This window comes from Eriocheir sinensis, chromosome 9 (assembly GCF_024679095.1).
Source record: "Eriocheir sinensis breed Jianghai 21 chromosome 9, ASM2467909v1, whole genome shotgun sequence".
NCBI lineage: Eukaryota > Metazoa > Arthropoda > Malacostraca > Decapoda > Varunidae > Eriocheir > Eriocheir sinensis.
Genome location: NC_066517.1, coordinates 16,705,950 through 16,733,869, shown reverse-complemented (window position 1 = coordinate 16,733,869; position 27,920 = coordinate 16,705,950). Strand labels below are relative to the sequence as shown.

Genomic DNA, 27,920 nt, shown 5'->3' with positions numbered 1-27,920 from the left:
TGTTTGCCGATTTCCGACCCAAAAACTGCCTCCTTGACCCCGATAACTGCCTTCAATTATAGCTATCGTTGAAATGGTTAATTATTGGTGGTTTTTGACAATAGCTACGGCTCCGAAACCGGTAAATACGAGGCTCTGAGTGCGATAATCTGTCAACGGTGATCCCCTCCGCCACCGAGGCCCACCATTGCCGCGGCGCCTCAGTGTTCGCTGGCCAGTCATAGTGAGAGGTCCATCGGCGTCACTCCTCCTTCTTGCTCCTCATCATGCTCTTCTAGACTGCTTCCCGCCCACGTGAAGACACCGTCACAACACCATTAACACCATCACCACCACCATGTCCAGCAAGAGGGTGAGCCCGTTCGCCGGCGTCCGCTACGAGCACCTGGTGGCGGGCGTGTCGGGAGGAGTCGCCTCAACTCTCATTCTCCACCCGCTCGACCTCCTCAAGATCCGCTTTGCCGGTGAGTGGATGTGGATTTTTGTGGTTGTGGTTTTAGTGGAGTCTGTATTCTTCGCCCTGTATTCCTTTTTTGTTTCTCTGCTATATTCCTCCCCTTATGCCTTCCCTCATTCCGTTTTCATCTTCATAGTGGATGTGGATTTTTGTGGTTGTGGTTTTAGTGGAGTCTGTCAGTATTCTTCGCCCTGTATTCCTTTTTTTTCTCCTCTGCTATATTCCTTCCTCTTTTCCCCATTTATTCCTTCCCTCATTCCGTTTTCCTCTCCATTCCTCCCTCTTTTTCTCTTTACCGGTTAGTGGATGTGGATTTTTGTGGTTGTGGTTTTAGTGGAGTCTGTCAGTATTCTTCGCTCTGTATTCCTTTTTTTTCTCTGCTATATTCCTTCCTCTTTCTCCCTTTATTTATTCCTTCCCTCATTTTTATTCTTTCGTTTTCATCTCCGTTCCTCCCTCTTCCTTTTCTTTCTTCATATGCTTCCTCTGCTCCTTTATCTGTTCTCTGACTAGATTTACACATGTTTTTGATTCTATTCATCTATTCCTTCTTTACCCTTCCTTTATTTCTCTTCCTTTTCAATTCCAATATTACTTCCCATTCTTCCTCTTCACGTGTTTAGAGTGGATCTGAGGAAGATTGAACCAGTACTTTTTGAGATATGGGAGTCCAAAGTTTTTTTGTGCCGAGTTCGTCCGTGCGCCGACTTCACCTGATCCCTTTAGGGTTTGTGTGGAGTTTACCTTGATTTACAATTGTTTGGAGGAGAATTACCTACGTTGATTTACACTGGTTTACAAGAGTTTTCAGTTGGAGGAAGCAGTTTAGGTTAACCTTGAGTTTGATTTGTGTGTGTTAAGGTTGATTTTTTTTTATATACATATATACTTTCTGGGAGTTGGTGATGTTAGTTTCCTTGATTTACACTTGAATGGAGGAGTTTGATGCTGATTTGCGGTTACCAGAAGGTTGCGTTGTTTTACACTTGATAGCTCTTTATCTTATTTTCCTTGGTTAATTAACAGAATCTTACATTGATGTGCTCCTGTTGGGGCTTAGTTGATTTCCTTTAGTTTACGTTGGTTTACTATTGTTTAGAGGGGTTTATACGAAGTTGTGTGTGTGTCCTTCAACAATTGCAGAGCTGGGATGACATTCGCGATTGGATACTTGTTTTTACGTAGCTATGGAAGTGTGTGTGTGTATGTGCGCGCGCCCTCCCTTCCTAGAATTCCCCTTGCTCTGGTATTTCCCTCTGAGTATACATAATTTAGCAGTATACATGGCTCCTACACTTAAGTTATCATGAATAGTTAAAGAGAATTGAGGAAAGTGCTTCATTTTTCAAGGGGCTGTTGCAGTAATCCTAGGGTACAAAGTGTGTGTGTATATATAATACCGTGTCCGGTAACCGGCTGACTACTGCTGACTTGCATATAACACTGGCCCAACACGATAAGATTTTTTAACGCTTAGCACAGCCGTTGATGAAGCTCATTGGCTGAATATTGTAAAGGGTGAAGTATACTGGACGAATTTACACCCACGTCATCCAATTATATACCTATTTGGCTTCACTCTTATCCTCATGCCTGTGAACTTCATCTCCTCTGCACATGTCCAGACCACCTTCATCCCATCGCCAGCATCCTCCTAATATACCTAACATTTCTTTCATCTCCGTGTATGTCCAAATTATCTTAATCTATATATCCATCAGCTCTCCTTCCTCTGCACATGTCGAAAGCATCTTCATACCGTCGCCAGCATCCTAATGATATACCTAGCATCTCTTTCCTCTCCGTATATGTCCAAACTATCTAAATCTATATCTACAGCATCCCTCTGATATATCCACCATTTCTCCTTCCTCTGCACATGTCCAAACCATCTTTCATTCCATTCCCTCATTTCGTCTCCGTGGCCTCTAACCTAAGCTGTCCTACATTCAGCCCTTACCCTTCTCACCCTCTTTACTCTTATCTAACATAGGGTAGCGTGGTGTAAGGAGTACGTTATGTTCCCTATCGCACTCTTATCATTCTCTCGTTTATCTTTACTCTCTCGTGCTGTCCTCCGCGGCCGGTTACGTATTTTTTATAGTCTCGTGATATTCCGCTACCCTCGTTTGTGTCCCTGCCAGGTAATGCTAGTCAAGGTGATGGAAGGACAGACATACATATATACATACAGACAGACACGTGTTGCGTCATACCATCTCGTGGCCAGATAGACGCCATTAAATTTAAAGTGGATGGCATCATGGCTTAATTTCTTACCTAACATTCAACAAATAGCATATTAGTGTTATATTATTGTTAGGTATATATTTTTGTGTGTGTTAGAATTAGCACTATAGACACACTTGTAAAGAAAAACTAGCTAGAGAAGGGTCAAGAAGGAAAAAAAATAACAATGATAGTAAAAAATGTTACATCAGTCACCCCTATCCCCTTCTCTTCACAAATAGCAGGTGTCATGACTAGTCCCTATTACATGAGAGTGTCTGCTTATGTAACTACCTCCCTTTTTTTCCCTTTTATTTGTGTCATAAGTTACACGATGAACATTTCACGTGCCAGGGTACTGAGAGAGAGAGAGAGAGCATCATCATCTGTCCTGGTTACTTCTTGCGAGGGAGGGTTGCCAGTTAGAGGGAGCATTGACTTGAAGCTAGTCATTAGATAAGAGTGACCATGCTGATAATAATGTGGAGTAGTAGTGAGTGAAGTTGTGGTTGTAATAGTAGTAGTAGGAGTATTGGTAGTGATCGATAGGGTTGTTTTAGTAGCAGAAGTAGTAGTAGTAATAGTAATCATTGTATAATCTATGGTAGTAGAATTAGTAGTGGTAGTTCTCGTATAATCTAGAATTTTAATAATGTTTTTTTTATTGTGTAACCATCTTATTTAGGCTATCTTTTTATTTATATATGTGTATTCATATGTTGCTCGCAAACTTAATTTCTACTGGACAATTTTCTTTATTTCAACCTTATTTTTCTTCAGTTATCCTGGTGATGCTTTATCTTTCGTTTTTCCCCTCTCTTGCATCAGTCGACCTGTTATATATTTACCTTCTCTCTTTCTCTGGCTGTTGTTCTATATCTGTGTCCATCTCTACTCGTGTTTTTTTCTATCTCTACATCCCAACATGTTCTATATTCATCTATCATTTTGTTCATCACATAAGTCTGACCTTTTTACATCTAATTATCTTCATTTATGTGTTGCCTTCATAAATGTCACCTTATCATTTGGCCTTCTTGAGTATCTGTCCCACCTGGTGACTCCTATTTATGTTACCGTACCCTTCACCTTACCTTCCTTTCCCTCCCTCTTTTATCCCCTCTCTCCCTCTCCTCTCCCTTACTCTGATTTGGCACTCTTCCTAGGTTCTCACTTCCCTTCATACCTTACCATACCCCTTTATGCCCCTCAAAATTTGCTATTGCTTTGATTTCTTTTCTCTTTTTGTACCCGGGTCTCTAGTCCCATTTCATTATCATGTTCCAGAATCACTCATCATCTAATTCATGTCATTATCTATCTCACTCACAGCATCACTTCATCTCAACAGTACTCACTTCACTTGCTCTTCATCACCACCTCAGCATCCCTTCGTACTCCTAACAACCCTCTCTCTCCCTCCTTCATACTCCTGAACATCCCTCTTTCCTTCATTTACACACCCTTCACACCTAACATCCCTCTCTCCTTCACCCCACAGCTAACATTCCTCCCCTCCTTCCCTCCCTCCATACCATACCTAATATCCTTTCCCTTCCTCCTTCCTTCAGTCTCAACATCCTTGCCTGTCCTTACCTCCTTCCAACACCTAACATCACTCATCTCTCCTTCTCACTCACACCTAACATCCCTCTCACTCACTCCCTGTCCATTCACACTTTTTAACGGCCGTCTCTCTTGTCTCTCCCACAGTTAGTGATGGCGCTGCTTCTGCCAAGCCTCACTACACAGGGCTGACGCAAGCCATGGGACAGATCTTCAGACATGAGGGCATCCGTGGCCTCTACAGGGGCGTCACTCCCAACGTGTGGGGCGCTGGCTCCGCGTGGGGCTTCTACTTCCTCTTGTGAGTACTCCTGACGATGCTGTTTTTATGGGAGGGGAGGAGGAGGGGGGTAGTTGTGGTTTTGGTTTGTTTTTTGAGTGCTTTTGTGTTTTCTACCTCCTTCCCCGTCTTCATCATACAAAAGTTAGTTATTTTTTATCTACCTGTCACGGCTTTTTTCTTATTATTCTGCTTCTTATTTCTACTTCCTCTTTCTCCTGATCTCTCCTCTTCCTCCTCCTTCATTACAATATTTCAAAGTTTCAGTCCTTTTGTTTCTGTCTTCCTCTTATTCCTTCTCTTCTCTCTTTCTTGTTATTTCTACTTCCTTTTCCTCCTCCTGATCTACTTACTTTTTTCCTCCTTCCTCATATTATCACCACAATGTTGAGCTTTTTTCTTTTCTTTTCCTGTTACTCCTTTTTTTTCTTATTCTCGTTATATCTTCTGTTTCCTCCTCCTCCTTTACAGTCAAGAAGGTGAGAAAAAACAATCAAATATAGAAAGAATACATCATATCAAGTAATAAATAATCAGTAGGCTAATAAACCACTTACCTGTGATTTCGAAAGCATTTACACCTGCGCCTGTATCTGTGACCTCATTCGGGTTAAACTTCGTCTCCCGGCACAGGTGTAGACCCCACTTGGCGATCACCTGTGCCTTATCGTGCCTCGTATCTCACGGGAAGAAAGATTTTTTTAGGCTTCATGTTTTTGGGGTTCAGATCTTCTATTTCCGGTTTCATTTATCTTCATTCCTCCAATACATTCTTTATTCTCCTTTCTTTATCCCTATTCCTTCACTATTTCTTCCTCAATTCCTTCTCTGTTTTGTATTCCTTCTTTTCTTCCTTTTCTTCCTCCTCTATTCTTCTGTTTTGTTGTCCATTGCCCATTTTTCGCTTCCTTTGCTTCTTTCTTTATATACTTTCACATTTTCCTCATTCCTCTTCATTTCCCGTGTGTCGATTATCCATATTTCTCTTTCTGCCTTTGATTTACCTTCCTCTTTCAATAGTGCTTGCTCCCTCCCTCTCCCTCTTTCTCTCTCCCTTCTTTCCTACTTTCACTTGCTCTTGCATATATATATTTTTCCTATTCCCACCCTCAGTGCTCTAGGGCAACTTTCACAGTTCGCCATGATGGGTTAGTAAGCCTCCAAACCAATACCAAAGACTTCGAAAATTCCTTGTTTGGTGTTTTGTGTTCATGTATAAGTCTCTTGTGTATCTGGCCTTGCATCGAAAACTTAACCATTATGGAGTGTAGAAGATTGAATAGTTTGGTTCGGGCGATTACAAAGCCACTGTGAAATCGGTATCTTTGTATGTGTTTCTTCTCCGTCCTTATCCATCTGCTTCCTGGTCCGAGTTTATTGCCCTCCTTAGATCGCTTTTATTTTTGTATCATTTACTCTCATTTTATTCCTCCTCGCGTGAAATATTTTGTGGACGTGGGGCCCAGGGACAGAAAGTATATGCCCTGCAGTGTTGCCAAGTTGGGGGTGATGGGAGGGAAAGGGGGGGTGCGCCTGGGGGTGAGGGTATACATGGCTTGCCAAAAATGTGACTCTGACTATCGGTGTGTGTGTGTGTGTTTCATTCATTTACATTGTTCGTCTACGCGACATACATGCAGCTGCTTTGCTCTCTCTCTCTCTCTCTCTCTGATTGTCCCCCCTCCCTCTCACCTCCCTCTTCTTCATTTCACAAACACCATTTTTGAGCATCTATACTAGGCTACCCCATCCCTCCCCCCTCATTTTCTACCCCCTTTCCCTCCTCTTCCTCACGAGACATTCACCTTCCTCCTAAAAATAAAAAATAAAAATAAAACATCGGAGGAGAAAGTCGTGGAAGAAAAAAATATAGAAATGGGTCATGGATATAGAGGTGGAGGGGAGGAAATGGGAACGGATAGTAGAATGTGATTTATATAAGGGGAATGGGGGTAAGGGAGGGTCTTCAAAAGGGGATAGGATACTAACAAGAGACCAATGAGGGGAGAAAATGGCAGTTGTTTTGAGGCTGTGATTGGGAGGAAGAAGAGGTAAGGAAGAGAGGGACGAGGAGGAGGAGGGAGAGAAGTAATGGGAGTTGAGGAAGGGAGGTCCAGAAGCGAGAGGGAGAGAGTGGTGTGACTTGGGTTATTTTGGCTACTTCCCCCCCCCCACACACACACACACGCGCGCGTGGCCTGGCCCCACCAGTCACCACCACCAACACCCTTCATCATCAATGCCACCTGTCGCCTACCCTCTCTCGTCTAGCCAGTCTGTCAATACCATAATAATAATAATAACGGCTCAAAAAAAAGCCCTAGGTTCGTTTGAAAAGGTCAGAGATCGTAAAGGTGAGGTTACGGGGGTCATCCAGGTGTTTGTGTGCGTATGAGACGGTCAGTGGGGGGGGGGCGAGGACCCTTAATTGATGTGTCCGCAGATTACAACACTTGAGAAGAAGAAAAAAAAGTTTTGCGTGTGTTCTTTAGGCTTACATGTGTGTGTGTGTGTGTGTGTGTGATGGCCTTCTGGAAGAGTCCACGTAGGCATGTACACTTCCTCATCCGGGCTCTGTGTGTGTTTGCTTCTACCCCTGTAACCTTACCCTATTCTTCCTCTTCCTTCTTCTCTTCCTCTTGTTATCGAAATATTTCTTCTTTCCTTTCTCTCTCCCTCTCTGCTTGTATAACATTTTCCTCCTCTTCCTCCTGTTATCGAAATATTTATTCATTCCTTCTCACTCTTACACTTCTCCCCCTCGTCCTCCTCCTCCTCCTCCTCTTCTTTTATTTTCGTATTCTCCTCCTCCAAAGCTTCTAGTCATCCTCCATGTGACCTTTGCTTACTCTTACCATTTGTCTTCCTACCACCTCCTCTTCTCTTATTGCGTCTTCTACCACAACCTCCTCCTTCTTGCGTAACCATTTATTATCCATTCCTTACCGATATCTTGTATTCACTTGTTCTCATTGACCTCAGCCTCCACTTACCGCCCACAGTGTTCCTCATCTTGTCCTCTTCACCCAGTCCAAAGCATCATTTATTTTTAGCCTCAACATCGTTGTTTATCTTCTCATGTTTCGCAGTCCCACAGCCTCCTCCTGCTCTTCTGGTTCAGTCTAACAAATGGTTATCAGTTCCACCCATTGATTTGAGAATGATTGGAAAGGCAGGCAAATAGGGAAAGGATGAGAGGAGAAAGGAAAGGCGTAAGAGAATAGGGGACAAAAAGGGAATAGGCACATATAGATAGGTATATAATTGGAAGGAAGGGGACGAAAAAGGGAATGGGAAGGGTTTTATTTGCGGAAAAGACAAAAGAAAGGATGGAGAGAAGAGGGGAAGGTAAGGTAGGAAGAAAGAATTATGTGCCAGAGAGGGGGTATGCATGCTGAGAGAGAGAGAGGGGGGGAAGTGACAAGGGGGACATGAAGGGCGTTGCTAGGTGCTTGATTGTGCTTGTTTGTATGTCCCTCATGTGTTTATTGGCGACCTGCTTCCTGTATGTGTGTGCGTGTGACAGGGTGATAAGGTTCATTTTACTATTCTTTATTGTGTTGCTACTCCAGTATTTTTTTCAGGCATACCATCTTTCACGCACACACACACACACACACACACACGTGCCACCTGCATTGTCACCACCACCACCGCCGCCGCCCACCTGGTTAGCTTTATAGTTTAACGCCCCCCCTCCCTTCTCTCCTTCCCTAATTATTTTCAGTTTCACAATCGTTCCAAATTCTCTTCGTCGTCTATATAGTTTTGTTCACACTAACGGTCGCCAGGGTGATAAAATCGTTAAAAGGAGGACACAATGAAGAGGATGAATGCTACATAGGTTTTTTCCTCTCCCCGTTTGTTCTCGGAGGTTAGAGAATGAGTTGGTATATATAATGTTTTTCTTCCTTGTTTCATCAATAACTTTTCTTATTCTTATTCATTACCTTTTCTACTTCTATTGGAGGCAGGAGGAGAGAAGGAAATAAAGGAAGAGAGGAGGGAAGATAAGTTAGAAAAAATAAAAGATTACAGAGATAAGTACACAGCAAGGGACGAGGAGGAGGATGGAAGAAAGCGTGTAAAGGAAACATAGGAGAGGGAAAAGGAAGAGGAGGAAGATAAGAGAATATTGGATAAAAAGATCTTGGTTTGACTTGCAGTGTGTGTGTGTGTGTGTGTTACCATGGAAGAAACCAGCGCGCATGCTAACAGGTTGAGTATGTGTCCGTGCAGGATGATACACACACACACACACACAGTCTATCAGGTGAGGTCTGGCAGATATGAGATTGATCAATATAGAAGCAATAACATGGAATTCAAGCTCGTCTACAATGGAAACCTCGTTAATATCACAAATCTCCAATATAAGCGATTTTCTACATAGTTGCGTCATACATCGTCCACCTCTCGCTCAAAACACACACAAAGCGGTCTGCAAAATCGCAATGAGTCTAGACACTGGGAGAAATTGCAACATATCAGCACAAGGCATGTGATTGGCTCCTCCATGCACACGCCTCCGCCGGTAGCCAATGGGAACGCGGGGCTGTGCTGACGTCACTCTCCCACACGGGAATTTCACCATGACAGGCTCGCTCGCTTGCTCGCTCCCTCCCTGACTCGCTGCTTGCCTGATGCTCACACTCCTCTTCTTCGATAAATTTAATGTCCTTGGTGTCTTCCCAGTGACTTCCACCAATGTCATATTATTCACTTCTCGAGGCCTCAGGGACAAATGGAAGGGCATTGGGAAAGGGGTAGGAGTTGTTTTGACCGTTAAGGAGAAAAACACATCTAGGAAAATTTTCTCTTCCCCTATGACGCAACATCCATCCTCTCTCCCAGGCCTTGCTCTCCCCTCTCTACGTCACCCGTTTCGCACCTTCCTGGAACTTCCCTCTCCCCCTTGCCCCCTCTCGTTTCTTCACTTCCCCTTGATCTGGTTATAACAAAACTTAGGGACTCATTGCCATCTCAGTTACGTAATATACCTAGAAATCTTTCACCACCTCAATCTAAACAAATCTAACCATGCCCCTTCGCAATCTCTGACCACTTATATCTAGAAAAATTACACTACCTCCATCGAAACCAGACCAATTCTGCTTTCTTATGCTTTCCTTATCGTATATACCTCGTTACAGCAAAACTTGGGGGCTCTTTGTATGGCAAACCTGTATATCTGTGACCACATTGATTATCTCGTAGCAAAACTTTTATCACTACCTATATCGAAGCAACACTTAACTTTATTGTTATACACCTCGTTATAATTTGAGGGCTTTTTGTTAGGAAACTCATGAATTTTTAAGCACACATCTCAGCAAAACTTGCATCACTACCTATATCAAAACATTATTTATTTTGCATTCTTTATTCTTTATCGAACACCGTTACACCCGGATTTGTGGATTCTTTGCAAGGAAAAATATGAATCCGTGACCACTGACCGTATATCTTCAGAAACTTTCACTGCCTGCCTGTCGCACAACTCGCTGCAGCTGGATTTGTGGATTATTGGCAAGGAAAAAGACAGTTGTTGTGACCCCGTATCAGTAGGAAAAATTTCTCTTGTGTCGAAATAATCATACATCGTTTCTTGGAATTCCCCTCCATCCCAACCTCATTTCACTCCCCCCTGCCGTGCCTGCCTCCCTTTGTCCCTTCCTTTCTTTTGCTCTCTCCCAGGCCTGTTCCTCGTCGTAAATCTGGTTGGAACTGGAAGGTAAAGGACGGTTTGAACTTTGGAACGCTGGCTCTCCTGTGCTAACCGGTGAGCTGTCTCGGGCGACGGCAGATAAAGACCTAAGCTGATGTAGAGATAAGGAAAGGAAATAGTGGATTAGGAGAGATGGAGATTTGGTAGATATTAAAATGATAAAAGTAAGTTGAAGATGGATTGAATAAGTTGTTCTCGGGTGTGACAAATGGAGCCAAACAGAGGTGTGTAGGAAGTGATGTAAGGAAATGGTGGATGTGAGATAAAGTGAAGATATTGGGAGCCATGCAGAATTTGTTATCAAATAGAGAAAAAGGGAAAATGTGTGTAAAGTAGAAAAAGTTGTTTGCACATTCAATAATTTACAGGAAATATAAAAGGGGCAGAAAGCAAGTAGAAAAGGGTTATATATCACTGACGAGAGGAAATGTGGTAAAAGGAAATGGGAAAACGTTCAGAAGAGATAATGAAGTAGGGCCTAGACTAGGAAACAATTACGTTGAGCTGCTCTGAGTACAAAGAAACATTGTATAAAAGGATGAAAGCTGACTTGCTACTATTGTATTTAGGTCAGAATGAAGGTGGTGGTGGGTGACGAATAGGTGTGTGTGTGTGTTTGTGTGTGTGCGCGCTTGTAGAAAGTAACATGGCCGCGCAGTACGTTGTGTTTAGCATATTCCCGCATAACGACCCCCAGAAACCTAATCTACTTCTACTACTACTTTAAATACTGTCAATGCAACGTATGTACTGTATTCACTTGTATTATCGTCTTTATTATTAATTATGCCGCAAAACGAAACAAGTAGAAGTAACAGAAGTAGTTTTTGTTGTAAGAAGAGAAGTGAAGGACAACGTAAGCCCGTGTGTGTGTGTGTGTGTGTGTAGGTGGGGACGCAGGGGGTGTTTTTGGGGGTTGGAGGCTCGTCTCGCCACTCCTCCGCCAGTAACCAACCACAAGGCAGGACGGTTGCTTACGTCATGGGGGGTTGGTTTGAGGGGGGCAGGGGTGACCTCCAGCAGGCCTCCATGAGAAGCCACACGTGTATGGAGAAAGGGAGAAGCACCAATGTGTAGCGCACGCACGAACGCACACATATGCCCCACGTGTGCATTTAGTTTGCTATTTTAGTGTGTGTGTGTGTGTGTGAAGGTCAAAGATGTGTACCAGGTGATGAGGACTTATTCATTTTCTCAAATATTTCGCCCCTCCCAACCCCCACCCCACCCACACACAGTTGGACAAATACACGAGCGTAAGCCCAGGCCCTGTATAACTACAACTAGGTAAACACACACACACACACACACACACACACACATTTGATAAGGCTTTCGTAGAGTTTCCGTTAGTATTTCCAAAGGAAGTCTTATGAGCCTAGTGACAGTTTGACAAGTCTTTTGCACTACGGATGTGAAACAAAACCCCACTCATGAGAACCCGACTAAACTTCTTCGTGGCCTTGCGAAGTAGTAGTTGTGGAGCCGAATGCACCTGAGAATACAGGCTAAAGTTGTAAGGTAGCTCCATGTTAGCCCAGTGATGACCTTCGCTGCCCACTACGGCTTGTCGGGTACGGGTTGTCGGGCGCCTTTGCTGAAGTGTGTGTGTGTGTGTGTGTGTGACGGGGTAAAAACAGGCGCATTGCACAACACATGAGCTCTTATCGCCGCCGGGGGAGTAGGAGTAGCATTGGAGGGGAGGGAGGATGTGATGGATGACGTAGCGTGTGGTTCGGTCTTTGGTCACTCCGTTTAGTCTTGTGCGTCGATTTTATCTCGCCACTGCGCAATGCTGAATGTGCTGTTTACCCAGGAGATGTACACCGCGTCATGGCTTACGTGTGTGTGGGTGGGTGGGGGTGTACACCGCGTCATGGCTTACGTGTGTGTGGGTGGGTGGGGGTGTATTTAGCATATGGGTCCCACTTTTACCATATACCTCTACATATGTGTGTGGGTGGGTGGGGGTGTATTTAGCATATGGATCCCACTTTTACCTCATACCTCTACATCTGTTGATAATCTCAGCTAATTTTTTTTTTTTTCAAACTCAGTATATTATTTGATATCCATGAGCCATCCTTCACGTTTTAATTCATATACCTAGGAACATTTTTCTCTTCCACGGCAAAGGAAAGAAGGCAAATGAAAGGTGAAAAAAAAAGGAGGAACAAATAGCTACAAGAAAACGCAGCATTTCTCCTACAATATAAAGCACTACACATTTTTGGGGGGTTCAAGTTCGTTTCAATTCAGTGTTTGTGGCGGGACCATTGACATTGAACCAGTCAGGCCATGGAGCGTAGAATGTAGTTCAAAAGTATCCTCGATTTTATCTTATCTCAGTATTTGTGTTTGCTCTTTCCTCCGTCGTATGTTCCTTTATCTCACACCAAGAAAACCTACTGCGTGTTGTGGTACTTCGTTCATCTTCGTATTATCATTTTGCTTTTTACATACATACGCAGGTTATTGCTTTTTTATCTGATTTTCACGATCCTATTTTGCTTTTATTTTTTTCACGATCATACAGACATTACGGTTTCTCTATTTTTGAAACTTTATCTGATATTACTAGCATTTCCTCCCTCTCAGTGGCTATTATCACGCCCAGTACAATGCAGCTTTATTCTTCTTATCTATCTGTTTACCATCTCCTTCATATTCTGCTCTTCTGTATGTAGAACTCAACAGTTAGGTCATTGCGTCTTTGTCAAATCTATCCGTCTTATCTTTCTCTTTGCTTTATCTCCATAATGATAATACCAGTTATAATTTGCTCTGAGGCATATATAAAATTAATACAGGAATTAGTATCATCATGTCAAATCTATCCGTCTTATCTTTTCCCTTTGCTTTATCTCCATAATGATAATACCAGTTATAATTTGCTTTGAGGCATATAAAAGATTAATACAGGAATTAATATCATCATTATTGTTGAGACCCATGAAAGGGCAAGGAGAAAAAATAAAATTGATACAGACCCGAGAAAAGCCCCTCCATGAACACACATAGATAGGAAAATTAAGAGTGACAGTAAAGTAAGAAGGATAGAAAAAGAAGAGGGGGAGGGGGGGAGGATAAATCAGTACTACCTAATAAGTTAACGAAATAAGTGTATAAGTTTTTGTATCGTCGCACATAGCCCATTGCGTCTTTCTTTACTCGGTTGTTTACTCTCCAGCATTTCTATCTCCTCCAACTCACACGCGCACACACACACGCGCGTAGCCTCATCTCCGTTGTTTGTCGTGGGAGGGCATGTGACGGAATGAGGTTGGTGATAATAGATGGACCTTGGCTTAGTCTTCACTGATAGTGCTTGTGGCGTAGCTTTCTGTGGTGCTTGATGTTGTTGGTGAAGGGGATGCTGCTGTACTGATGATGCTATTTTATTTATTTATTTATTTTTTTATTTTTTTCCTGATAGTATGATGAGAATGATACTTCTATGACGTACCAAAAAAATAATCCTTTTACTACCACTATATACTACTTCAGTCAATACTAAAAAAAAAAAAAAATGTTTACTACTACCACTGCGACAAAATTAACTTCCCGCCACCACCTCTACTACTGCTAATACTACCACAACACTTCTACGCGCCAAAACACTCCAGAGTCCTTGATTATTTTTTGTTGACTGTTTAGAGAAGCGTCGTGGAGTAGCTGGGGAGACGGGGGAGAGGAGAGGAGGCGAGGCGAGGACAGAGTAAATGCTTGGTCCACGCTCATCCTCATAATAATTTTCAATGGAATGTTGTTGTTGTTGATGCTCTTGTTGATTTTTGGTATTTTTGTTGGTGGTGTTGAATTACAGGCTACAGAGTATATACATATGCTTATTATTTTGGGCATGTTCTGATCTTAATTATAAGTGTTTCGTAAACCAGTCGTATCATTGCTCATGTTGGAGAGCTATTCGTGTAATTAATTTTTATTTTTCGTCAGATTATATACATTTTTTTGTGTGTGTGCGTGTTGTCTGCTTGTTGAGTTTTCGTTCCTTATTCATTACTCTCTCTCTCTCTCTCTCTCTCTGTATGTATGTTTCGTAAACCAGTCGTATCATTGCTTATGTTGGAGAGCTGTTCGTGCGTGTGTGTTCTTTGACCTCTGTAATTAATTTTTCTTTTTCGTCTGAGATTATATACATTTTTTGTGTGTGCGTGTTGTCTTGCTTGTTGAGTTTTCGCTCCTTATTATTCTCTCTCTCTCTCTCTCTCTCTCTCTCTCTCTCTCTCTCTCTCTCTCTCTCTCGTTCATTCGCCCTAGTTTACTCTCTTGCAGCGTACATAGGCATCATCTATCCTTCTGAAAGTTGTTTGCTTGCTCTAGGGTTTTCTTACTGTTTACTATCTATATTTTGTTCAATATTCTTTTATTTTTGTGTTATCCTTAACCTTATCTTCCACCACCTCTTCCACCTCCCTTTACCCCGTCCTCCTGCACCAGCTCATAACCTCTTCCTTGTGTTGTTTTAGCTTTTTTATCTTGTACGTAGTTACGCTTGGTGTGATAGGTGGTATTTTAAGGGAAAGTAAGGAGGTGCTGAGTGAATGATAGCGAAAGTTACAGACACACACACACACAAACACACACACACACACACACACATACACACAGTCCGTATGAGCTGAGTACTAAATGGGATCTTATTACTGAATAATTAGACAAGCATAGATAAATAATGGGACTAGCTGCTTATATTCAGGCCAGTTGCTTATGTATCTTAGGTTTTATTGCAATTACTTTTTATATAGGTATGTCTTTCGCGTACTATGCCTTTCCTTTATTGATCGCCTCTTTGTGCACCACAGAATTGACAGGGTTTCCTTTCACTAATTACTATCTGAAGACACATCACCTCTTCATTAGCATTATACCATTTACTCGTTAATTTTCCCCAGGAACGAATAAAATCCTGTATACGCATCAATCTATCTTCTGCCGTTTTTATGATACTAGGTGCAGACTTTATTATCCTTCCTGCTTTACGCGAGACAGGGTTCGTGTGTGTGTGTGTGTGTACCAAGGCGTTTACTCTTCCGTTACCATGTGGACCCCCTTACCCCAGTGTGTGTGATTAAGATTACTCGACAACAGCTTACACACACCGTTGGCATCCTTTAACCCCTCTGATCTGTCTGTCAGTCGTCTGGGCAAGCACTCTGCACTCGTAGTCTTCCTGACGCCGGTAAAGATAAATGGTGATAAAAGATGGGGAGCGGGTGTATGCAACTCTAAAAATATCCACCAATCAACGGGCGAGCAGCGTGGGCCGAGTCTTGCTTTGGCTTGACGACAACCAATCACCTGCCGCCTTGCGCTCTCGCCACCCAAGTCTTGCCGCTGAGAGAATACGAAGAGAGAGGGAGGTGGGGGGAAGCTCGACCTCTGTGTCCCTCTTTTTTTTTTGTTGCTATTTTCAGTACAACCAAAGAGGGGAGGTTAGCTTTTGATTCATGCTTTCTGGTCTTGCACCTTCCTTCAGTTTAACCCCTTTTTCCTTTCTCCTACGCTTTTCACCATTACTATATCTTGCACCTTCCTTCCTTGTAACCCCCTTTTCGTTCCCTTTTTACCATCATCTTGCCCCTGACATCTATTTAACCCCTTTTTCCTATCCCCTTTTCACTATTAAATCTTGCACCTGCCTTCTTTTTAACTCCTATTTTCGTTCCCCATTTCTTGCAATTATCTTGTGTCTTTATGTTATGGGTTCAGTGCGTTCAGGATTTAATGAGGCCACGCGCAGCTGTGGCATATCCCCCCCACACCTCCTCCCACCCTCATTACCTCTTATATCATGCCATGTCTAACGTTATCCAAAGTCCAGCAAGAAACGTTATCATGCATTGCTGGACGCCTGTATTTACTGGTTATTCGGTCATGTTATGCATACGGGTGTGGAGGACTGGGAAGCGGAAGTGAGATTGTTGTAGAGTGATAGTGTTATAATATATTCATGAGATGACAGAGAATTCGAAATGAGAGAGAGAGAGAGAGAGAGAGAGAGAGAGAGAGAGAGAGAGAGAGAGAGAGAGGGGCAAGATCAATGTCTCTCCCCCCTGCCTTCTCTCTGTTTCCATGCTGACCGCCCTCTTGGCTCCTCATCCTCTCTCTCTTTAGCTGTCAGAAAGAAAGCGATCGTCCTCCTATCCTTTCCTGTACCTCCCCTATCCATACCAATTCATTTACCTCCTTCTTTTACCCCGAAGATGATAGGTAAGATGATAACCTGTGCCCTAAATTGACTTACATAGGTGTCAGTGTGTATGTGTGTGTAGGGAAGAATAGTAACCTTGCTCCATATGTTATAAAAAAAGAAAGTGCCTCGTGTTGCACCCATTCTAGCATGACGACCCTGGTGAGAGGCTTCTTTGCTGGCGGTTAGGTCATTATTGATTGCTCTGAAGTGGGTCACGCCCGCAGTATACGTTCATAGGCTGGGTTTAGTGTGTCAAGGCCTGGATCATCTTGCAATAGGCCTATGTGTAACGTTCCTCTCTCTCTCTCTCTCTCTCTCTCTCTCCCCCCCCCCCACGTGGCTGCAACATCCCGACTCCGTCCGCCCCATACACTCCATCAATATCTGCTCTCCATGTGTGCGTGCGTTTATACGTGTGTGTGTGTGTGTGTGTGACAGGACATGACATATGAATTGGATAGAGAAATGTAGCAGTCTTGTATGAACCGAGACGTTGGCACAGTTTCGAGAGAGAGAGAGAGAGAGAGAGAGAGAGAGAGAGAGAGAATATTTGGCACCTTCCTCACGTGAGGCAGCCTCTTAAGGTGACATTGCCATCCCTACACACACACACACACACACACACACACAGTGACCAGCACGAGAAAGAGCTATTATACTGAATCCTTACATATCAGATTTACGCCCAGCAACACACACGAGAGAGAGAGAGAGAGAGAGAGAGAGAGTATGCAGTTCATTGTTGGCATGGGCGTGTGTATAGCGAAGACGTAACTTATGTAATCGTATCTTACATAAGGACGGAGGACCACAGATGTATGCGTGAATGTCTGGGTGTATTTTGGCAACTGTCCCCCACGCTTACCTTCCTCACGCGCCCATACCTCATATTATTCTTATATCATAGCTGTAGTGAATTTGTATTATGTAATATAAGTTTAGATGCGATATAGTAGTAGTGGTAGTTATGTAGTAGTATAGTAGTAGTAGTAGTAGTAGAACGGATATGAGAAGGTACGACGCAGTTTGAAATGGCTCTTAGGAATGCAAGTAGAAATAGTAAAGAGGAGAAAGGAGAGGGTGTAGATGAAGTGATTGTGGTGTTGGTTGAAGGTAATGAAGAAATTTAAAAAAATATATATATATAAAAAATAATGGAATGTTTCGTAATAGGAAGAGGAGGAAGTGTATAAAGTTAGGCCAGGTTCAGTAAAAGAGAAAGGGGTGTTCTTTTGAAATGTTTCGTAGTAGTAGTAGTAGTAGTAGGAAGATAAGGGGGTGAAGGTGATGGTGGAGATTATGGGGTTAGAAAAAATAAAGGGCCACGTGGCCATGGGTGGAGATGGGGCTGTTTTTTTTCCAATACCCCATCTTTTTTAGTTTAGGAACATAGGCCTACACTGGGAAAGTACTCTCTCTCTCTCTCTCTCTCTCTCTCTCTCTCTCTCTCTCTGTAAAGTGTTTTGTCTATGTTGAAGGTTATAACCTTCAGTCAATATCAGTGTGTGTGTATGTGCCCTTGCATGAGATAAGAAAAGGACAGACAACACTCGAGGTACACACTAAGGTCTGATTACGATTTTTTTTCTCACCAGTCTTTTGCAATAATCACCTTTCTTTCCCTTTCCTCCCCTCTTCATTGCTGTATTGTATTCACCCTCCCGGCCAGGTGACATTGACCGATAATATTACACAGAAAACCTTGGGTGGGATGATAAATAGATAACTAGACAACTTTATGATGCAGTTGACTTTGGTAGGGTTATTTATTTATGGTTCTTTACTTTTTGTGTTTAAATTTACAGAACCAGTTTACAGAGCACACTAACCAACAGATGATTTATTTACTTATTTATGTAGTTGTAGACAATCATTCGTTTATTCAGTGCCTCAGTCATCACCATTTCATCCTCGCATCTCAAAATATCCTCCATTTTAATCATTACTTCTTGGTTGCTTCTTTAACCTGTGTACTCCTTCCTCTCCACAGCATCTACCAGCACTTCCCAGCAGCCTCACTAACTTGTATTCTATCTTCTCTTCCTCAGCTACAACACCATCAAGACGTGGCTACAGGGCGGCAACAGCAAAGTCCACCTGGGGCCCGGCCTTCATATGGTGGCCGCTGCTGAGGCCGGCGTGCTCACTCTCGTCATGACCAACCCCATCTGGGTCGTCAAAACCAGGTAAATTACAGCCCTTTTATTTTCACATGAGACCTATGTATACTCCTCAGCTCCCTCTACATATACTCTCTTCCTTCATGTATTTCCTCATGCCTACAACTTCAGTTCCTTCAAGACTTAACTTCCTCCCCAACCCATTTTGAATTTGGATATCCTTATACTTTTTGCTTTTGGGGAGCAGTGACATGTTTTTTCTCTGCTATGGTTTTTGCCCTTCAGTTGTCTCCTTTCTAAATATATCCTCAAGGGCTAGTTAGTGGATAGGTTAAGTGTGCCACAGGTGGAGTGCATATGACAACACAGGAAAAGGTAACATCCCCTCTCATTCATACCTTTTCCCCTCCGCACAGGTTATGCCTCCAGTACACAGAGGCGGGTGCGAGTGCGGCGACGAGTGCCACTCACTACAACGGCATGATGGACGCACTCATCAAGACCTACAAATACGAGGGAGTTCGTGGCCTCTACAAGGTGAATATTAGCCCAGCCTTGTGTTGGTGTTTTGTGGTAATATTTCTTGATTAGTTTGCTTTCCTGATTTGACCTTCCATTAATTCTTCATCCCTGTCTACTATTATTTATTTATTTTTTTCTGCTTCTCATCTTTAACCTTATTTTCTTCCCCTTCATATTACTACTACTACTACTACTTGTAACTACCTTTGCTATCACTTTTGCTACTATTGTCATGCTCTTAATTAAAGTCTTCAATTTTTTTCCCTAAATACTTACGCTCTTCCCAACATTTCCCCTTTACCAAACCCATTGCTCGTGTTGCAGGGCTTCGTTCCGGGGGTGTTCGGCGTGAGTCACGGGGCGCTGCAGTTCATGGCATACGAAGAGATGAAGGCACAGTACAACAGATACCGCAACCTCCCCATCGATGCCAAGCTGGTGAGTAGCATGCAGAGTGTTCGTCTTGGGTCGTCTGTCACTATCCATTACTGTTCTACCTTTTCTTGTGTGCAGGCTATTTATACATGAGGCAATATGCATGATCCTTTCTCGTCTCGTCATAACAGTGCTAAAATTGTCTTGCCATTAGTATGAGGCTGGTGAATTATGTGCATTTGTAACTGGCTCTATTCTCTCACTATTCCTCCTTATGTATGCCCGCTCTTGCATCTGTGGTTTTTATACGCAAGGCAATATAGAACTGCTCAGAGATTATTCTTCCCAGTCATCTATCAACAGTACAGTATTGTCTTGCTAGTGAATAACATGCAGTCTCTATTCATGTCCTCCCATCACTATGCTTGTATTTACTTGTTCTTGCGTCAATACTTCTCACATGTTACTTATCCTTATATTTTTTGCCTTGTAATAGTCATCCCTCCCAAGCTGGTGAGTGGAACATCTGCTTTCACCACTCCATCACAGCTTTTGCTAGTGTATGCATGTGTTGTATACCTCAGCTGTTCATGATTATCTTTGCCTTCCTGTGTGCTGCATCGGTAGCCTCTTAATCCTTTACATCTGTTTATCTGTCTCACACATGCATTTCGTCTTTTTCTTTTAACTACTTTCAGACACTTATCTCCTTGGTCATTTCCTTTTATTAATTTTTGTGTAGGTTTTGTGTTTGTTTATCCCTCTCATCTTTCTCAGCATCCTACCTATTTCCTGTTTTCCATTTACATGCCTGCTCTTATCTCTCTCCCAACGTCCTTCCTTTTTCCTGTTCTGCTGTTACGTGCCTGCTCTCCTCAGCATCCTAGCTTTTTCCTGTTCTCCAGCTATGTGCCACCTCTCATATCTCTCTCAATGTCCTTCCTTTATCCTCTTCTGCTGTTACGTGCCTGCTCTCACATCTTTCCCAGCATCCTAGCTTTTTCCTGTTCTCCAGCTATGTGCCTCCTCTCATATCTCTCTCAATGTCCTTCCTTTATCCTCTTCTGCTGTTATGTGCCTGCTCTCACATCTTTCCCAGCATCCTAGCTTTTTCCTGTTCTCCAGCTACGTGCCTCCTCTCATATCTCACTCTTAATGCCACCTGCCCTTGACTTTTGATGGCCTGGCTTGCATTATTCAGGGCTCACCTCCTCACCCTTTCCCGCTCCCCCACTCTCTCTGTATGACTGCAATCACTCCTTGCCTCATTGCCTCAACTTTCCTCTTTGCAATGTCTGGTCTGCTCCTCCTTGTTATTATTCTCCTCACCTTTCTCCTCTTGGGTATATCTTTTACTTCTTAACTTCTTTTCTTACCACAAAATCACGTCCTGGCTTCTACCGTTTTCTCATTCATCATTTTCCTCCTCCTCTTCGTTCTATCCACTTACTTGCCTCCCTTCTTCCTTGTTCATTCATTTCTCTTCTTTCCTCATTATCACCCTCGCCTTTCTTTTTCCTTCTTTTTCAATATTTTCTGTTACTCTCTTCTCCCTTCTTATTCTTATACCTTTCTTCTTCCTTTTCTCTATCTCCTGTAACTCATAATACCTTTCTTCTCCCTTCTCTTTATCTCATGTAACTCATACTGTATCCTTTTTATTCTCATCTTTCTCCAATATCACTCTTCTATCTTTATCCCTTATCTCTATCTCCTATTACTGTCATGCCCTCATCCTACTTCTCTATCACTCTCCTATCTCTTATTTCTTCTCTATCTCCTGTTACTCTTATCTTCTTTATCACTACCCTGCACATATTTATTTCCTCTCTTCTATTCTCATTCTGTAATCTGTCCAATCTCCTTCATTTTCTACTTATCATCCTTCTCCATTATCACTTTACATTTTCTTCTTCCCAATAACCGGTTACTCTCATCTACTTCTCTTACCCTTATTTCTTCCCTATCTCCTATTCACATCATACAGCTATCCTACCTGCTGTCCAATCTCCTTCCTTCCCTACTTGTCGTCCTTCACCACGTCCGCGCTCTGAACCTTTCTTTGTCCTTGTATCTGGGGGTGCCTGCCATTTTCTGCTTGACCTAACTGAGTGCGCGGACTCCTCCTCTTCCTCCACGTGGGTCATTCTGGCTTGAACTGGAATTTAATCAAGCAGTCAGTTAGCTACAGTAGACGATCTCCCTTCCCTCCTCCTCCTTTTCCTTTCCCTCTCTCTCCCTTTTACAGCAGACTACACACAGCTCCCTTCATCCCTTCCTCTCCTTCTTTCTCCTTCCCTGTCTGATCCTTTCCCTCTCCCTCCCTTTTGCAGGAAACTTATCCACAGCTCCCCTCTCCCTTTTCCTTTCCTTTCATTTCCTCCCTTATCACTCCCTGCCTGCCCTTTCCCTCTTTCTCTGTTTTAGCTACAGTAAACTACCCACCTCTCCCTCCCTCCCTTCCTTCCTTTCTTATCTTTCCCTATCTGTTCCTCTCCATCCCTTTCCCTTTTTCTCTGAGCTATATCATATGTCTTTCCCCTTCTCTCTCCCCTCTTTTTCTTTCCTTCTGTCTCTTCCTCCTCCATTACTAGTCTCCCTCCTCCTCTTCCTATTTCATACCTGTTTCTCTTCTCTTTTTCCCCTCTTATTCTAGTCCCTTGGCTCCTCATTTCTGCCTTCTCATGTTTCCTGGATCTGATTCGCTCTCCCTCTCTTCCCTTTATTCTCTCCCTCTCCTCTTACCTTCCTTCCTTCTCTCTCTCTTTTATTTTTTTTTTTTTTTTTTTTTCTTAAGTCCTTGACCAGCATTCCATCAGTAAGAGACTAGCCTTGCAATCTTATCCTCAGTAATTTTATCATCTAGGTGCTTATTATGTATTTAGTCTTACTTTATTTATTTTATTAGTTTCAGTATGTTTTATTACAGGTCAAGTCAATAACAGCATAACCCAGTATCATATTTCCCATTGGTTAGGTAGTGTTGATTTGCACTTTACTTTCATTAGTTTTGGCATGCTTTACACAAGATCAACTCACTAATAATAATAATAAGTTTTGATTTTGTTCCAAGGCATATAGAAAAGTTACATTAAAAAGAGCCTAATCTAGTTCCATCTTTCACATTGGCCAGTTATTAAATTTCACTTTATATTATTCTTGTATGAGTTTTAGCAAGGTTGTCAACAGGTCAGATCAGCAGGACAGCCTAACCCAGCCCCATCTTTTCCCACAGACTATGGGTGGAGTGCCTCACCTTCTATCTTGTATGAGTTTTAGTTAAAGTTAAAGCTAAAGTACAGGTCAGATCAGCAGGAGAGCCTAACCCAGCCTCATCTTTTCCCGCAGACTATGGTGGAGTACCTCACCTTCGCCTCCCTGTCCAAGCTGTTCGCCGCTGTCACCACCTACCCCTACCAGGTGCTGAGGGCCCGCATGCAGGACCAGCACGCCCACTACGACAACCTCCGGCACTGCATCAAGGAGACCTGGAGGTACGAAGGTCTCCAAGGCTTCTACCGTGGCCTCTCCCCCTACCTCCTCCACGTCATGCCCAACATCTGCCTCGTCTTCCTCATATACGAGACTGTGTCCGGGAGCAGCAACTCCTGAGGGCTGCGTTAGCTCTAGCGCTATCACCACCATTGTCATCACCGCTGCCACCATCATCACCACCTTCACTCATTGTCTTTACTGCGCCAGTGTCATCTTGCATCTTTTTCTATCCTTCATTGCTCCTCCCCACCCCCCAAAGTGCATACTGTTGTGTAGCTCTTTTTGTTTACTTTTCAGTCTTCACTTGTGTGCTGTTTCTAAGTTATAATGTGAGATTGCACTGACACCCCTGGGAACTATTCCTTTAAATCTCCCATATAGTAAGTGTGTGTGTGTGTGTGTGTGTGTGAGAGAGAGAGCGAGAGAATGTGCGTGGTTAGTTATTTCCATACACATCTATTCACATCTTTAAATTATTTTCACACTGAACTTGGCTTTGTTATTCTGTTTCTTGCTTTCCACTGGTGTTCCCAGGTCAGTATGTAAACCTTTAGCCACTGACTTTGCTTTAAGTTTGCGGCAAAGGTTTTCCAAGTTAGGTTATCTTCCATTGAGGTCTTTCATTGCTTACCTGCTGTATCAGAGAAGCAAACTGTATTGATTGAATGAATGGCTGGGTACAAAATCTGCTACTGGTTACTTGTTCCCCGGTTGGTAGCTGTGGATGGGTCATGAGACTGCCCTTGTGTCTGAGTTGTTCCCAGCACTGTCTAAAAAAAACAAGAATGCTGTGTTCTTCAGAGCATTGGAACAATTCCACATTTTATTCACTGATGGCATGTGTCGCCTCGCTTCACTTCAGCCTTTAGTAGTAACTGTGCTGTCCTCAATATTGCTTGTCAGACATTGAAAAATATAATCAGGATTTTTAATCAACTGTACACCTGTCTAGCCGAGTCGGGTGTTCAGAAATGGTTGGATGATGGGAGTTGATTACACAAAGGGATGTGTGTGGATGGCATACTGTGGGTGTCTATGTCTACTGACTATAGACATGCTCACCCTTAAGTCTATGGCTGAGTAATAAAACTGAGGATAATTGGTTCTCTGTTTATTACTAATGTGAAAAGTGATAATTAGTTATCAATGTGATGAAATGTTAGATAATTGTTAGATGATTAGATATAGATGAACCCTGGAGTGATTGGTAAAGGAATTATCTTATGAGGTGAAGCATAATGTAGCTGGTAGATAGATCATTAATGAGTGTTTCATTAGAGGGTCAGCCAGTGTAGTTACCGCTCAAGGCTGCAGGTCAGTCTTGCTCGCCCTTGGCTCAACCCATGTTGCTTGGAGTGACTGCTCAGTTGTAGGGAGCTAGGGAAAGGCATTGCTGTGCCAGGGAGGTGCATGGTACCACCCTGGAGCTTGGCATTGGTTGTGTTTTCTGCACCCCTTTATTTTTCATGTTAGACACTTGCATCTGTTTAGTCGGTGGAAGGGAACACTTGTTAGGTATGTGTTGCGTGAGTAACTGGTTGATATGCGTTGTGTGTACATACATTCAGTGGACTTGTATAATTAGATTTTCTTTTCCTCCTTTCACAATTGTCGATGATTCTTGGAGGGACAATGGAGGAAAGCGGGTGCAATGCATCTCAATGCAAATTGTTAGTGTGTGTGTTTGCGTGTGTGTGTGTGTGCATGCACGCATTCTGGGTGTGTCTTCTGTTCATGGCATTGTTATCAATACTCTTTTTATCAATGGCACTGTTACTACTGGAAACATTGTCCCCTGGAGGTGAGGGTGGAGGAGGAGGAGGAGTTGGCCATTCCTCACCACCAGTTTACACACCAGCCTTCTTGATGCCCATGTACACCCTGTTGTTGTCAGTCTTGGTGGTCAGCGCCATGTCTTTGTACACTACCATTAAGCTCTTATCTAGTCAGCACTGTCAGCTCCCAAGATCATGTATATGCAGGTCGTGTCCTGAGGCTGTGTAGCATTGGACATATATCCTGTTTGCGTACAAGCACAGAGTAAAGTGTAGATAGTTGTAAGGTATTCCATTAACTGAAGAGAATGGCAACACTGCAGGACATGGCCTCAACACTGCTATATATGTTGTTGTCGTGTCCGCAACTCACACTACCGCTGTATTACCCGTCATTGCTACGACTCATTATCACCCCCGTCATTACCCTCAAGTCACATGGATCGTTCTCAGCAAGCGATAGGTTGTTAAGGTCCGGGATAGCAGAGGAGCGAGTTTTTAAATATATTTTCCTACTCAGTGAATGTTGTATATACATAGTTGTACTATTTGTGTTATTGTCAGGAGGAGGTCCTTGTGAGGTGGAGACAGCTGCTGTGATATATTGATATTGTCTTAAATCTTCCTCTCAGAATTTTTAATTGTCAAAGGGAATTAATTATGTGAAGTATATGATCAGAAGTGAAGGGAGATGAGTAACTTAATTCATTTATATATTTTTTTTATTTTAAGAAGCAAGGGCATTGTTGATTTGTCATTATGATGAGGAACTTGTGTTAATAATGTGCATAATGTTTCTTCAAAGGTTCTCAGGTGTACTGGGCTCTGCCACCTGCCTCCACTCCCTCTCACACATAGACAACACCCTTAGGGATGAACCCAATTGAAAACTGTCATTAATACCACCACTGAATTTTATATAAAGAAATATAAACTTAACCGCAGTAAATCTGTGTTTTTTTCCCCCGTCTTGCACACAAGGACCTCCAGGGCAGGTAAGGCAATGGCAGCTCATACTTTACCTCTCTAGCAACTAGACCACTCACAGCAATGCAAACCTAATACTTATAAATACTACTTTGCGACAGATTTTAGACTAATCGGCTCACTAATGTTAATAACCTTGGTCTTTGGAACTTCGTAATTATTTCTTGGCTTTTTTTGCATGCGTTATTCTGCAGTATGAGCAACTGAGGCCATAGCTTCCTGCTCCTGACAATAATACCATCATGTGGAATGCCAGGTTTTAATCACTGAGTGCATGGCTTAGTGTAAGTAGGTAGGTAGGATTACAATTTTTTTTACGATTTGTCAACCTGATTGTCCCAGGCACTTCAGACTGTCTCCAATGAGCTGCACGAATCATCTTTTATTTTAAGCAAAATGGAAACTGGTGACATGAAGCAGTCTTCTCTTTAATAAGTTATATATAAAAAAAGTTAGAAAGTTGTTTTTAGGAATATTTGACAAACTGGTAGTCTCTTGAGTAAGAAATGCTGTAAGATTAGTTTCAAGTTGTTAATTACAGGTACTACTAAGCTTATTATTTCGGCCAGTGCCCTTGTGGTGGTCAGGGAAGCTCACTGACATAACGATCCATTACTTACCTTGCGTGAAGCATCTCGGGTAGTCAGTGAGGTAACTGAGTGGGTGACTGTGGGAGTGACTTATTTTATACCAGCGAAACAGCATTTTGTATTCTTTATTTACGACTAATCATAACATTGCTGAACAAGAACGTCACTGCATCGCAGATACCAATGAATACATAAACAGGAAACAGACCAATATGAAGGCTACCTGCGCCTTTACACTATTAGTCTTGCAAATACGTCACACCATGATAGGACAGCTTACTCGGCTGCCACAGATAAATAAATAAATAACTTTCCAAATACCCTGTCTAATAAAGAATGGCAGCCTGCACCTATTCTCTCTATTTAAAACATTAAAACAAAACTTAGAATGAACGGAATAGTTGTCACTCGTAAGGACAATGTTTCCTGGCCCAGGTTCACCACTGCAGGAAGTCACAGCTTGGTAGGTGCGGTGTTAAACTTGTGCCAGTTCGACGCTCCAACACAGTCATTGCAAGCACCCACACCAAACCGTATTCTCCACAATGATCCGTTATTACCACACAATACCAGATACAATTAGAGATTTTCTGTGGTTCCCTAAAATTACTTCCTTTATAGCGGGGCTCCCGTGGTCCCGCGGTAGAGTCTCCGCCTTGTGCTTCGGCGGGTTGCTGGGGCGTGGGTTCGAGATCTATCAGTTACCATGAGGGTGGAAAGGTGGGCTCTTTCCGACACCCTCAGCCCCGTTGTTGGGCCTCCTCCTTGGAAGAATTGGGTATCTCTCTACCAGTCGTCTGGGGGGTTCCGCGGCATGCACCGCCTTCCTCCATTGGGGTATATCTCCAACGAAATACCAAAAAAAAACAAAAAAAAAAATCCTTTATATACCAACGCCAGACGCTAGAGCTGCAAGGAACTTTCATCGTGTATTTTGTGTGTGGTTGGGTAGCCTACAAGTTTGGCGTATTGGACTGTAACATAGCTTGCCGTTTCTGACTGCTACGTTTCCTCCCCGCAGACAGCACGGCCCCGTCGGCTTCTACAAGGGACTGTCCCCCAACCTGATGCGCGTGGTGCCCGCCACGGCCCTCACCTTCCTAGTCTACGAGAAAACCTCTCACTTCCTCCTCCAGTTGCGATCAGACGACTCTTCCCCAGCCCCCCAGGACCAGCCCGCCGCCCCTGACCAAAGCAAGAAGGCAGACGAGTAGGAGTCAAGATCACTCTGCAAGGAACGACTGCCTAAACTTGTGTGTGCCTTGTGGTGCACCGTGCACGTCGCGGCGCGGCGGGACATCGGTGTTGTGGCAGTATAGTGGGGTAATGGTGCTCGAGGGGTCGCGGGAAGACTGCCCGCCCCGCCCCCTTCTGCTCTTTCTCTTGCCCTGGTGATGGTTGTGCTGCACGTCGAGGACAAGTCACGCCAAAGAGCAGCTGAAGGTTGGAGAAGTCTCACGGCTGTTTATTATTTTGTTTTATTTGCCATTTCTCGTCGAGGAAAGTGTTCTTGTCGCATCTTTTATGTTTGCTTCAAACGAGCCAAGGTGAATGTAAATACTATTTTGATCTGTGTGTC

General features: G+C 43.1%; 1 protein-coding gene across 1 annotated transcript; it reads left to right on the top strand.

Moving 5' to 3' along the window:
- Positions 1-178: 178 nt before the first annotated feature.
- LOC126996030 (mitochondrial folate transporter/carrier-like) lies at positions 179-27,920 on the top strand. The gene is made up of 7 exons (XM_050856023.1): positions 179-464; positions 4,400-4,553; positions 18,526-18,663; positions 19,014-19,134; positions 19,444-19,557; positions 22,843-22,988; positions 27,363-27,920. The coding sequence occupies exons 1-7, from the start codon at positions 338-340 to the stop codon at positions 27,553-27,555; spliced, it is 993 nt and encodes a 330-aa protein (XP_050711980.1). The 5' UTR covers positions 179-337; the 3' UTR covers positions 27,556-27,920.